Source organism: Prionailurus viverrinus, chromosome E3 (genome assembly GCF_022837055.1).
Source record: "Prionailurus viverrinus isolate Anna chromosome E3, UM_Priviv_1.0, whole genome shotgun sequence".
NCBI lineage: Eukaryota > Metazoa > Chordata > Mammalia > Carnivora > Felidae > Prionailurus > Prionailurus viverrinus.
The window spans coordinates 41,350,217-41,362,815 of NC_062576.1; the positions used below are offsets into that span (position 1 = coordinate 41,350,217).

At 66.3% G+C, this 12,599-nt stretch overlaps 2 protein-coding genes across 3 annotated transcripts; both read left to right on the forward strand.

The window, feature by feature from the left end:
• Positions 1 to 16: 16 nt before the first annotated feature.
• On the forward strand, positions 17 to 3,165 carry RPUSD1 (RNA pseudouridine synthase domain containing 1). 2 transcript variants are annotated; one of them, XM_047839564.1, is made up of 6 exons: positions 18 to 219; positions 710 to 899; positions 998 to 1,121; positions 1,207 to 1,309; positions 1,504 to 1,605; positions 2,087 to 3,165. In XM_047839564.1, exons 2-6 carry the CDS (start codon positions 718 to 720, stop codon positions 2,482 to 2,484), a joined length of 909 nt encoding a protein of 302 aa, XP_047695520.1. In that variant the 5' UTR covers positions 18 to 219; positions 710 to 717; the 3' UTR covers positions 2,485 to 3,165. The 2 variants fall into 2 exon arrangements, with proteins under 2 accessions (XP_047695521.1, XP_047695520.1); XM_047839565.1 differs by lacking the exon at positions 710 to 899 and having other exon boundaries at positions 17 to 219.
• A 2,897-nt stretch (positions 3,166 to 6,062) lies between these two features.
• LOC125154467 (mesothelin-like protein) lies at positions 6,063 to 12,577 on the forward strand. Its single transcript, XM_047838815.1, is given in 13 exon segments — positions 6,063 to 6,202; positions 7,162 to 7,282; positions 8,122 to 8,207; positions 8,364 to 8,490; positions 8,571 to 8,761; positions 9,090 to 9,198; positions 9,200 to 9,530; positions 9,888 to 10,081; positions 10,158 to 10,313; positions 10,385 to 10,512; positions 11,115 to 11,382; positions 11,599 to 11,854; positions 12,266 to 12,577. Coding segments are annotated over 13 exon segments (2,373 nt in total). The 3' UTR covers positions 12,532 to 12,577.
• Positions 12,578 to 12,599: the final 22 nt, after the last annotated feature.

The window sequence follows — 12,599 nt, forward strand, 5'->3', positions numbered from 1 at the left end:
GAGTCTAAGCGGAGGTCTCGGGCGCTCACCATTGGCCCGCACGGCCGCCCGTCCGGGGCGTGCGCGGGGCGTGGGCGGGGCGTGGGCAGGGCTGCGCGCTCCGGTAGGTCCCGTGAGGCGCGGCTGCGGGGTCGCTGGGCCGCCAGGTGCGGGGACGTAGTGCTGGAGCCGGCGCCCGGCAGCTGCCTTGCGGGCCGGGGCGGCGCGGCTAAGCTGCAGGTCGGTCCGAAGTAGGGGCGGGGCAGGCTGCGGGAAGGGCTCCCAGAACCCGTAGGCCGGTGCCCATCAGACGCGGGGGTCGGGGGCTGCCGGGGAGGATTGTATCTGCTTCGGGGCGGGGGCGGGGGGGTGAGGGCGGAGATGGCCGCCCTCGCTGGGCGCCACGGCCGCCGGGGGTGGGGGGGGTGGCCGGCAGCTCCTCTCTTGGCCCCTCCCCTCTCGGCAAGCGGCTCCTGTCGCGCGTTGGAGGACTGCCCCGGAGGGGTCCGCGGGGGTGGGCTGAGGCGCGAGACTGCTTCTTCCGGGCTCTGCGTTTGGGTCGGACAACCCCACAGTCAGAGCTGAGAAGTGAGAGTAGAAAGGGATCTAGTGCGTGCGGACGCCGCGTCAGTAGCTTCACGCCGGGGACCCTGGAGAACAGGGATGTACACGCCAATTGCGCAGGACGCTGACGTGCGCTGTACTTCCCGTGGACCCCCGTGCGTTGCAGGCGCCAGCATGGAAGCAGGCCCAGTAGAGAGCCTGTCGGTGGTGTACCAGAGCCAGGATTTCCTGGTGGTGAACAAGCACTGGGACCTGCGCATCGACAGTAGGATGTGGCGTGAGACCCCCACCCTCCAGAAGCAGCTGCGCCTCCGCTTCCCCGAGTTAGCGGACCCTGACACCTACTATGGGTTCAGGTGTGCAGAGGCCAGGCACTGGTGGCCCCCAGCGGCCTCTGCGGGAGGGAAGTGGCCACCCCCAGTCTAGCCACCCCTGATCCGCTGCCCCATGCCAGGTTCTGCCACCAGTTGGACTTCTCCACCAGCGGGGCCCTCTGTGTGGCCTTGAACAAGGCTGCAGCGGGCAGCGCTTACAAGTGCTTCAAGGAGCGTCGTGTCACCAAGGCTTACTTGGCTCTGGTAAGGCCTGACCGGTCTCCGAGGCAGGGGGTTCCCCAGAAGTGGGGGTGGCCCCGAGAACAGCTCCTGACCCTCTGCCTGGCAGGTACGGGGACACGTCCAGGAGAGCCGGATGACCATCAACTATGCCATCGGCAGGAACAGCACAGAGGGTCGGGCTCACACCATGTGCATCGAGGGTACACAGGGTACGCAGGCCAGGGGAGTGGGGTCTGTCAGGGGGACATCCCTGGGGACCAGTGGGAGGGGGGAGGGTCATCCAGTGCCTGATGGGAGGGCCTGAGCGGGGAAGGCCCATGGAGACAGGTGAGCTGGGCTGGAGTGGATGATCGGGCCCTAGGCTGGTCCAGCCAACCTTCACGCCCTGTCCTCCTCTTCACAGGCTGTGAGAACCCAAAGCCAAGTGTCACCGAGCTGGTGGTCTTGGAACACGGGCTGTACGCGGGCGACCCCGTCTCCAAAGTGCTGTTGCAGCCCCTCACGGGTACGTCTGGGGGCGGGGACCAGGAAGCCGTCCAGGCCCCTTTGCTGTCTGTTACCGATGTCCCTCGCGCCCCTGGCGCGGTCGATGTCTGGCACCCACGTCTCTTCACACAAGGTGCTGCGGTGTCCCTTCTGTTACGCGTGAGATGAAACGGTGGCACAGGGGCAGAGTGGCCTGCCTGGGGCCGTTCCACTATCTCAGCCCCACACGGGGTCTTGCTCCTGGACGTGAGGGCCTCTGGAAGGCCGGCAGGAGTTCTCCAGCGTGCCTGGCCCTGACCCTCCCGGCAGCGACTCTGGGAGTCGACCGCTTCTCTAAATCCCGATGTTCTCGTTTGTACCAGGAAACAGAGAGGTCTGCCATTTTCAAGGGTTTCGTGGGGCTTCCAGACAGCGACAGGACAGGGCTGGGGCGATGTGGGGGGAGGGGAGGGGCACGGGATGCCCGCCCCACCCTACCTGTTCCCTCGGCAACCCCACAGGCCGGACGCACCAACTGCGCGTGCACTGCAGCGCCCTCAGTCACCCCGTCGTGGGGGACCTGACCTACGGGCAGGCGTCGGGCCGGGAAGACCAGCCCTTCCGCATGATGCTGCACGCGTTTTACCTGCGCATCCCCACCCACACCGAGTGTGTGGAGGCCTGCACGCCAGATCCCTTCGTGCCCACGCTCGATGCCTGCTGGAGCCCCCACACCCTGGTGCGGTCACTGGACCAGCTCGTCCAGGTCCTGAGGGCTGCTCCCGACCCTGAGCCTGCGGAAGGGAGCCCTGGATCTTGCAGCACTCCCACACCCTCCACCAGGCCCCCCGAGACAGAGGCACAGCGGGCGTCGTGCCTGCAGTGGCTGTCAGAGTGGACACTGGAGCCTGACAACTAAGGGCACCACGGTGGGTGGGAGTGCCAGCTGGGACCACTAGGGGTGGGGGCTTCAGGGGAGAACCCTAGGCCCGTCCCAAGTCGGGGGTGTCCTTGTGTGCGGCGCCCCTGCGGACAGGGACGGAATCCCCTGGCTGTGGCAGCTAGACCTGGAGAGGGGCCACAAGGCCAGCAGGGGGAGCCAGGCCGCCACGATTCTGGAGGATGAGGCCTTCCTCCAAGCCCCCTCTCCCCCAGGGGAAACCAAGGCCTGCCTTCCTGGCTCCAAAGCTTCATCCCTCGCGGCTTGTTTTTGTAAATTTGCCCAAGGTCTTCCTGCAAGAGGCAAAGGCAAGAGCTGAGCCGGCCTCAGAGCACCTGGTCCTCACCGTTCTCAGAGGTCCTGTGTTGGTCAGCCTAGCCGGGCTGGGCCTCCCCTCTTGCAGACCCTGACCCATCCTGCCCGTGATACTGCCTTGTGCCTTTGCTTCTACCACACTCTGCCCGTGGGCCCCCTCCTACCCAGATGGCTTGTGGGGAGGGTCTGAGCCACGCCTCTCGACCCTCTCACAATGCCTAGGCAGCCAGCGATCCCGGATTTGGGCTTGGGAGTGAGGACGACCAGCCCCCATCCCCGGTAACACAGCCCCATCAGCCTCCTTACAGCTGAGCGTCAGGGACTCAATAAATACTCAGTGACTGACCCCGTGAGCAATCGTGAATCTGTCCGACGTGGGGGACTTGGGGGTCCCGGATCCCTGCCCTCTTCCCTGTATAGGGCAGACCTCTGCCCTAGGCCCCCCAGCAGGACCCAGGATGGACCTCATGGTCCCGGCTGCTGACCTGTCCTCCCCCACCGTGCAGTGAGCACCCCACAGCCCTAGTGTGAGGGCCGGGCTCTGGGTAGAGGACCGAAACTGGGTCAGTCCTGTTCCTGGAGATCCCCATTTCTGGCCAAAAACATTGCAGCATCCATCTGTTCTCACCAGTTCTTCCTAGAGCTGTGGTCTTCACATCCGCCTTAGGGCCCTTCACCGTCTCAGAGGGCCAGCCAGTCTCCAGGGTTGCGGAGAGCAGGAGGCAGGTGTGACCAGCCGCGGGACACTTGTCTGGACGCACTGGCCTGGAGGGGCCCACGGCTGGGCCTACAGAACCAACAACAGAGAAGTCAGAGGGCTGGGTATACCTCGTAGTCCCCAAGGTAGGAAGGCATGAGGGTAAGGCACACAGGAGTAGGCACCGTCCTGGGGAACGTTTTCCGTGTGCTGCTGCTCCCCGTAAAAGACCTCCTTGGTGCCTTAAATCCCCCCGGGATCCAGAAAGCCACCCACAGGCCAGGTCTGGGCCTTGCTTCCTATGGGTAGGCTGGGAGGTTGTCTCCCACCACCCTGTGGGCCTCTAGGCTGAGACTGCAGCGGCCAGACACGGGCGCACACGGCCTGTCTGTCCCCCCACCTGCCCCATGCCCTGGCCGTGGGTGGGCAGGGTTGAAGGGTGTGGGGATCTTGCAGGTGCCCCTGGGCAAAGGGAAAAAGGAGAGCTTCCTTAGCAAGAGTGGCGGGACAGGCACTGCTGGTGGGGCCAGAGCATGGGCAGGTCCCCACTGGGGAGCTGCGTGTGCTGGTGGGGCCCAGCCCCCAGCCATGCGGAAGGGCAGCTGGACTTCGGTTAGGCCTGTCCATACCAAGGGAGGGGGAGCTGTCTTCAGCCGGTCCCTCTAGCTGTTGGCGCCTTAGGCCCTGGGTCAACACGCCTGCTTGGCGGTGAGGCTGGCTCTCTGGGCACGTGTGGCTCTCCTTGTGGTGCTGATGACAGTAGTTCGGTGGCTGACCCAGCACCGTGGGGTTCCAGGCCCCCGTATCCCCCGGGCCCTGCCCCCCTCAGCTGGGGATAAGCTTCCACGGCACCTCCCACTCTACCTCAGGGGACCCATCCTGGGCCCCAGAGCGTGTGCACCACAGCTCTTTGCCATTGAGGACACCTGCCTGCTGCCTTCATCCCCTCCCGGCCTCACAGCACGCACACTTACGGACACACACGCTCACGGGGCAGAAAGTGCCGCATGCGTCGCTGAACCCAGGTGCCACACTGGATCCACGTGTGCCTGATGTCCCTGTGGGGAACACATCTATCATTCACATAGTTGTGGCCGCCCCCAGGCACACGCGTGTGCACAAAGACAGCAGCACACACGACAGCTGCAGACACGCACGTGTACGAATCCACACGTGACCCCCAGGGCACAGACACATTCCCCAGTGGGCAGGGGTGTGCGTTGGGAGGCTGCCAACCGTGAGCTCAGTCTGTCGCTCCGCCGGGGCCGGAGGGCAGGTGTCTGCTGTGCTCAAGGTCCCCCGGGGCGGACACGGCACCGTCACCTGGCACAGCCCTGGTCTCTCCCCTGCACATCTGCCAGGTAGGCATCGCTGCAGGACTGGGTGGCCAGGCAGGCAGGGTGTCAGGCGAGGCATGGAGCCGAGCAGGGACACAGGTGCCCACCCCCTGCACCAGCCCTGTGCCCCAGGGCTCAGCTGCAGGGTCTGACACACTCGGTGGGCTGGGGTCCCTAGTGGCTGGAGCACCCGTCACCTGGCTTATACCCCCCTGCATTGGACAGCCACCCCGGGGCGCGGGAGCAGCCTCCCTCTACAGCAGAAGGTCTCCGAGCCCAGGTGAGAAGTGACGGCTGGGGCAGGGCCACCCGAACCTCAGGGCGCAGGCTGGGAGTCAGTGTCATCGTGGCTCTGGGTGGGGAGCTGAGCCCCTCTGAGCTAACGCTTTGCTCCCTGCAGAGGACAGTAACACCCTGGGTGGAGCGCAATCTAGAAGCCCACAAGCGCCAACACCCTCAGGACCTCCATCTGCAGGCTGGCCAGGGCTGTTCCGGGGCTGTGGTGGGGGTTGTGGCCGGAGGCAAGGTCTGGCTGGGCCTCCAGGTCTCCCTGGAGGAGAAGAGAGCTTTCTAGGCCACCCAGGTGTGGGCACAGGTTAGGGAACCCCTGAAGCTTCAACCCCCAGCTCCGTGCGGGGGACTTACTGGGACCACCGCTCCTGCCCTGCAGCTGTGTGGAGATCTGTTTATCGGAGACACCAGAGCCTGCAGGTGCCATGAGCCCTGACCTGCTATAAGGAAGGCCCCAGGGTTAGGGCCGGCCCCCTTCTGCCACTCCCTTTGGTTCCGCAGAGCTATTGTTTGTGGGGCTGTTACCTCCCCAAAGACAGACACACTTGTGGGGCAGCCATCCTGTGTGACCCCAGACTGCAATGTCCTCTCTGTGCCCGGGCCGAGGAGGGCAGGGGACGGTGATGGCGTGGGCCTCATCACATCCTATCTCCTCTCCAGCTTGTCCTGAACCCACCGCCCGTGACCCCACACCTTCCTGCACAGCCATGGGCCTAAGAGCAGGTGAGACTGCCCCCACTCACAAAGGGGCGCCGTGGACCCTCCGGGGGTGGTTCCCACGGCCGGCTCCTCTCAGGTGGCAGGACCATCTGTGGTCATAGGGACACAGGGAGCCCTGGGCAGACCCTTGACGGATGCCCCCACCAGGCAGGCGCAGCCCAGCTGGGGGGGGGGGGGGGGGGGGGCGTCAGCCGCTCATGGCCCATTCTGTTCCAGGTCCCCAGGTGAGCCCAGGCCTCGCCCTCCTCATGTGGTTCACCGCCCACTGCTCTTGTCCCCAGGCCCAGGGCTTCTCCCAGGGAGGGCTGGATGCCAGCAGGACTGACCTGTGGGCCAGGTGAGTGCCAGCCCCTCCTGCAGTTCCAACCTACAGGTCACATCCTGGCAGCTGATCCCCTGGCAGGCGGGGGGGGGGGGGGGGGGGGGCGGTGCGGCTCCAGGGGCTGCACCTGACGGCCCAGGCGAGGCTGAGGCAGGGCTGCCCCCAGCACTCACTGACCTTGCCCCAAGGTGGCCCAGATCACCCAGTGTCCTGCATCATGTCCCAACCACACCAGAGTGGCCAAGAGTGGGTCCCCCAGGCTGTCGCAGCTGGGACTGGGGCCGCTGAACCCCTCACCTCTCACACTGCTCTCCCGGCCAGAGTCCTCTCAGCTTTCTTCCCCTGCCCCGAGGCTTGGCTGCTCTCTCAGGTCCTAAACAGAGACTCGGTAATTCCCAAGCACTGTTCAGAGGGCTCATGCGTGGGCTCAGCCACCCTTCCCTTCCCTGGGAGTCAGAGACCTCTCGTGGACCATCAGTCACTGACCAATCAGTGTGCTGATTAGGCAGGGCTGGAGACCCAGGCTGAAGTCCTGTGAGATGCCCTCCCTACACATGGATTTTAGTAGATGCACAGCCTGTGGAGCACTCAGCTAGGAACCAGCCTGGCCGTGGTGACACCTCAGATGCCCGGACCACATCTGCTCCAAACACTCAGCCGTTGCTGGGGCCGGGGAGCTCACTCGAGCTCAGAGCCCCCTGGGACGGGGCCTCGGGCGGGAGCACAGACCCAGAGTCCAGCCCGGGGCCATACTGAAGCCCTGCTCATCGCCTGGAGCCTGGGGCCAACTACGTGCCACAGGGGCACAAGTGCGTGCCGAGCGGAGCAGCGGTCTTGCCTGCGCCCAGGCGCCACCAGCCACCCTTCCTGTGTCTCAGCCCCTGGGTGTTGGGGAGCTGACCTCCCTCCTGTGCACTGCAGTCCGGGCTACACCCCACACACACACACTCACCGCCTGCCTCCTTTCTGCCCAGTGCCGACGCCTCCCTCCTGCACAGCTTCTGGTGCCAGCCGGCCAGCCAGCTGCCCCGGGACCAGCTCTCCGCTCTCATCAGGGCGATGGCGACTCGCCGGGTCCTCCTCAGAGCCTGGCAGGTGAATGGCTGTGGCGGATGGGCGCAGGCTGGGGTGCTGAGGGCAGGGGTGTCCCCAGCGCAGGACACGGGCCAGCGGGGGGCCTGCGGGGCCGGGTGGGGGCGAGCTCACGGTGGGGGAGCACTGGGGCCCTGAGGGAGACACCGCCAGCGTCACCACCGCCTGAGGGGTGTCGCTTCAGTAAACTCCTATGTGACAGGGGGTCTGGCCCTCCAGAGGTTGGGCATCACTCTGCTGCTGCCCACTTTGGATCATTTCTAGGGCCTTCTCCACCAATTACCTGCAGACCCCCTGCCTTCTGTTCTTGTGTTCGGGTGAGGGCTTATCCGCCAGGCCTGCGCTGGCCGCTTCCTCCCTCCATCTGTCATGCAGCGTCCCCCTTTGGGACGGGTTCTGGGCCCTGGGCAGATCCCCCAGCCTGCTGGCCTCTCCCCGCGACCCACCACTGATCCAAGCATTGCCCGTCCCTGAGTTTAAAGAAACGGAAAGAAGAAAAGCTACCATTTTGTCTCTTTATAACATTGGTCTGAAATTAGTACTGAACCTAGAAGGACCTCAAAGTGAGTCAAGCAACACAAGAAATCCAGGCAGGCGGCCCTGAGATAAATGCCTCTGAGTCACCGTAGCGCAGGGGGGCCCAGGGTGGGGAGAACTCTCGGGCTGGCCTTGACACATCCCGAGAGCAGCTGAGACGGGAAGACGACGTGATGTCCAGGTGAGGCGGGGTCCAGGCAGGCAGGGAAGGGGCCACCCTGAGGGGGAGGGTAACGTGGCAGAGAGAAGGGGGCCGGGGGAGCCCCGGGCTGGGCGAGAGAGTGACCCATCACCGCCCTGCCCAGCTCAGCTGCCTGGCCAACCTGGCCGCGCTGCACGGCCTCCAGGACGACTTTGAGCTCCACCCGCCGGACCTGCTGCTTTTCTACAAGTGAGTGCCCGCTCCCGGCCCGAAACCTGGGCGGCACAGGCTGAGCGTGCCTCCTTTGGAGTCCCGAGGACCCCAGCTCCCCAGGGATATCCGGGCCGCCCCAGAGCACCGTTGGCCGGTCCCCACACTCCCGACAGCCCCCCAACCCTCCCGCAGCCTGACGCAGGTGAGGGAAGCCGACTGCCGGGCCTTCACCCACCGTGCCGCCCAGGGGGACACGGAGCTGCTGGCCAACCTGCCGGACCAGAGGGCCGCCCTGCAGCGTGTGGCCTTGGCCTGCCTGGTAGGCACCGCGGGCGGGCCCCGGGCGGGCCGGGTGGACCGGAAGTGGGGCCAGGCTTACGCTGACCTGCCGTCCCGTAGGGAGGACCCCGCTTGCGGCTCAGCGCCTCTGACCTGCTGCTCCTCGGGGTCCTGGTGTGCGACATGGACGCGTCCAGCATCGTGGCCGCTGACCCCCGTGTGCTGCAGAATCTGCAGCGTTGCCATCGGCTGACCGCCCCCCAGCAAGCCGCCCTCAACACGCTGCTGGCCAGTGGGGAGACCACGCTTGGGTAGGCAGGGCCGGAACCCTCTGCCCAGGCCTCCCCCTCCGGAGGAGACCGCCAGTGTGTACCGCTCTGCCGACCTTCGACCTCTCGCCCTGGCTCACAGCCCCACTGACCCCGCAGCCTGGGACACACTGGCTTAGGGGTGCTGCCCCCACCCTCCGAACCCCATGGTCCCCTGCCCCCACACCCGGAGTGGGAGAGTCTCTCCTGAGCAGGGTGTCCCCCCCAGGGCAGGCCCCAGAAAGTGGGTGCTCGGAGAGGGGCAGGCAGCCTCCGGGCCCCGGGGCTGTGCTCCCGACCCTGACACAGTGCCCCCCTTCCCACATGCCAGGCCTCCGGGTTCCTGGAACCTAGAGGGGCTGCGGGCTCTGGGACCCCTGGCCACCTACATCAGCTCCAGCCTGTGGATGCAGGTGCAGCAGGTAGGGTGCTCTGGAGTGGGGGGGTTGTCCAGCTGGCTGTGGACAAGGGGAGGGGCGTCCGGCCGGCCTCCCACCAGCCACTCCGCTGGGGACCGGTGTCCCCAGTCCCTCCCTGCCCCAGGCTTTCCATCCGTGGGGCGGGAGGAGGAACCAGGGGCCCCTGCCAGCCCCTGGCCAGGGTATGGAGTCTGTATGCCCGCTCTGCCAGGCTGTGGGCCTGGACTTCTTCGGCAGCACGGTGGCCACGTACCGAGCTGGGCGGCTTAGCCAGCAGGACGCCAGGCGCTTCGTCACTGGCTTTCTGAAGGCCAAGGCTGAGTCGGTGTCCTCTCGGCCCAAGCGGGGCACAGGTCAGTGTGGCCACTGTGGCCCGGGGATGCTCTGTCTCCTCCGCTTTGGGCTCCTAACCCTAGGGCGGGCTCACCCAACATGTGGCATGCTGGCCTGGGCGTGGCCTAGGGGTCTGCATCCAGCGGAGGGGTGCGGGGGGTTGGGGGGCGTCGGGGTTCATTAGAGCCCAGTGGAGCTGAACTGTAAGGTCGGGCCTGGGTTGGGAGTCGAGGTCAAACTCAATCTGGTCTGGACACAGTTTTCTTGGCTAGAGGTCAAGCTTGGGGAGAGAGTCAAGGGCAAGCCAAATTCAGGAGTGAGGTGGATGGGGCCCCAGGTCAGCACAGGTCAGCTCAAAACCCCCAACCCACCCCCAGCCACAGGGAGACCCTGCCTCCGCGGGGACATCACGGCGGCCACGCTGCGCGACGACCTCTTTCTGGTGCACTATGACTGCGTGCAGCTGGAGTCCTGCCTGGGGAGCCGCGTGCTCAAAGCCAACCTGGACCCCCTGCTGCAGCACCCGCTGCCGGCCGAGTGCCAGCGCGTCGTTAAGGCCAAGCTGGCTCGGGTGCGCCGCGGACCAGCTGCGGGAAGAGGTGGGCGGGCGCCGGGCGGTGTGGCCTGACCCCCCACCCCCACCCCAGGTCTACCCGCGCGGGGTCCCCGAGGAGCAGCTGCCGCTCATCGCCTCGCTGGTCTACCTCTACTCCCGCTCCGAGATCGGCCAGTGGAACGTCACGTCCAGAGACACCGTCGTGGCCCTGCTGGCCTCAGATGTGGCCCTGGAGAACCAGACTGAGGTGAGGGCGGTGAGGGGGGCGTGGGGTGGGGGGCGCCGACCCCGGCCCCGCTGACCCGGCCTCGCCTCCAGGCTGTGCTACAGAAGTACCTGGACCACAACGGCACCCTCACCGGCGCCCTGCTCGTGGCCATCGGGGGCTCCCGCCTCTGCTGGATGAGTGCCAGGCAGATCCAGGCCATCAGGCCCTCGGAGTTCCGGTGAGCAGGCCCAGTGACCGCCCCCTCGCCGCCCCTCAGCCAAGGAGGGTGGGGCTCAGCCAGGCCACCTAAGGCTGTTAGTTTTCTACGGCTGCACAACAGAGTGCCATTAACCCAGCTGTTTGAGACCTCTCGCTGTCTGGAGACCGGAAGTCTGAGATCAAGGCGTCACAGGACCAGCTGCCTCTGAGGCCTGCAGGGGACGTTCCTGCTTCTGGGGCTGCCCGAACCCCTTGGCCTTCCCGGGCTGGCGGACGCCTCGCCCGGGCCTCGGCCTCCGTGGTCACGCGGCCTCGCACTCGGTCTGCGTACAGATCTCCTTCTTGCATCCAGTTGTTAGACCTTGGGCCACGCTAATTCAGCATGGGGTCATGTTAGAATAGACCTACAGATAGCGACCACGACTCCGTTTTCAAACAAGACCACCTTCTGAGGCTGGGGCAGGTGCGAGTTTGGGGAGGGACGCTATTAGGCACAGTACAGAGGGCGAGAGGAAAGCTGTAGAGGGGAGCGGCCAGGAGCGTGAGGGGCTCCCGGCCTGCCCAGCAGCCTCCTCCTCCCCCAGGCTGGCCGGGGCCCTGGATATCTCCTCCTGCCCTCAGAGCCGGAAAGACGTGCTCTACGCCAAGGCCCGCGAGGCCTTCGGCAGCACCAGGACCATGGCTGCCTATTACCGCTTCATGCGTCCTTACCTTGGTGAGACCCTGCCCTGTGTGCAGCAGCCCATCCCCAGAAGCCCGCCGCCCCTCTCCCCTCACCACTGCCCGGCCCCCAGGAGGTGCCCCCGTGGAGGAGCTGCGGCATCTGGTCCAGGCGAACGTCTCCATGGACATCGACACGTTCACCAATCTGAACCCCCGTGTGCTGCAGGTGAGCCCTGGGGGCTGCCCGCCCAGGGGAGGCCCAAGCGCCCCAAAGTCAGAGGGATGCAGACCGCGTGAACCCCAGCTCACTGCTGCCAGGCCTCACCCCTGTGCTCACTCCTCAGTCAAGCACTGCCCTGCCAGGTCTGCCCTTGGCCCCAAAGCTGGCCTCTGCCGGACCCTCCGGACCTCCCCCCCCATGGCCCTCTCCCTTCCCTCGCAGAGCCTGAGTGTCGGCAATGTGACGACACTGCTGGGCCAGAACGTGGGGGACCTACAGAAGGCACGGAGCCACCCGACCATCAGCTCTTGGCTACGCAGCCTCAACAGGTCGGCCCTTGGCGAGCTGGGCCTAGACACGGACCCTGGCGGCCTCAGCGGCCCAGGCCGCTCCACCACCGTCACCCCCAACACCGCGCCCCGGGGGCCCTACCCAGCCCCCACGTCAGGCCTTCCCAGGCACAGCGCCCCCGCCTCCGGTATGCTCCCAACCCGCCCTCGCTTCTGGTGGGCCTTCCCCACCCGGCCCGGTCGGTCTGCCCAGCGCCTCTGTGGACCCCCGACCTCACACTCTGTCGGCTACTCTTCCTGTTTGTCTCCCTGGGTGGCATCTGGGTGACACCGGCCTCACTCTTCACTGGCGGCTGAGTTATTGGAGGACAAAATCCCCTCCTCCAAAACCTGCTGAGTGCCAGAAAGTGGGGGGGGGGGGGGGGGGAGAAGCTGTGCCATCCCTGCCCAGGGCCCAGGACAGCAGCCTACATGGCCCTCCCCAGCTGCAGGGACGGTGTGAGCCTTGAGGGGGTGCCCAGGCCCGGGAGGCGGCGGGACAGCCCAGGGGCGGCTCCCAGCTGGGACTGATGGGTGCTCCCTCCATGTTCTGCCTACAGGCAGCCCACCAGCCCATCTGGGGTACCTGCCACTCTCTGTGGCCCTGCCCTCTGGCCTCCTGTGGCTGCTGTACTGGGGCACCCCAGGGCTCAGCCAGGACTGCTCCTGGGACACCCGCACTATGGCCTCTGAAGACGGCGCCGCCCCAGCACCACGAGCAGGGAAACGGGGGCTGGTAGCTGGAGTCCACCATGTCCGGCATTCTAGGGGCCCGCAGGACTGGTCCCCACCCACATCCAGCTCCCAGGACAGGGAGCTGGAATGAGGATCTGGGCCCACCCCGAGGCCAGCCCTGAAGAGTTGACAGAGACGCTGTCCCAGCCCTCTGGTCTC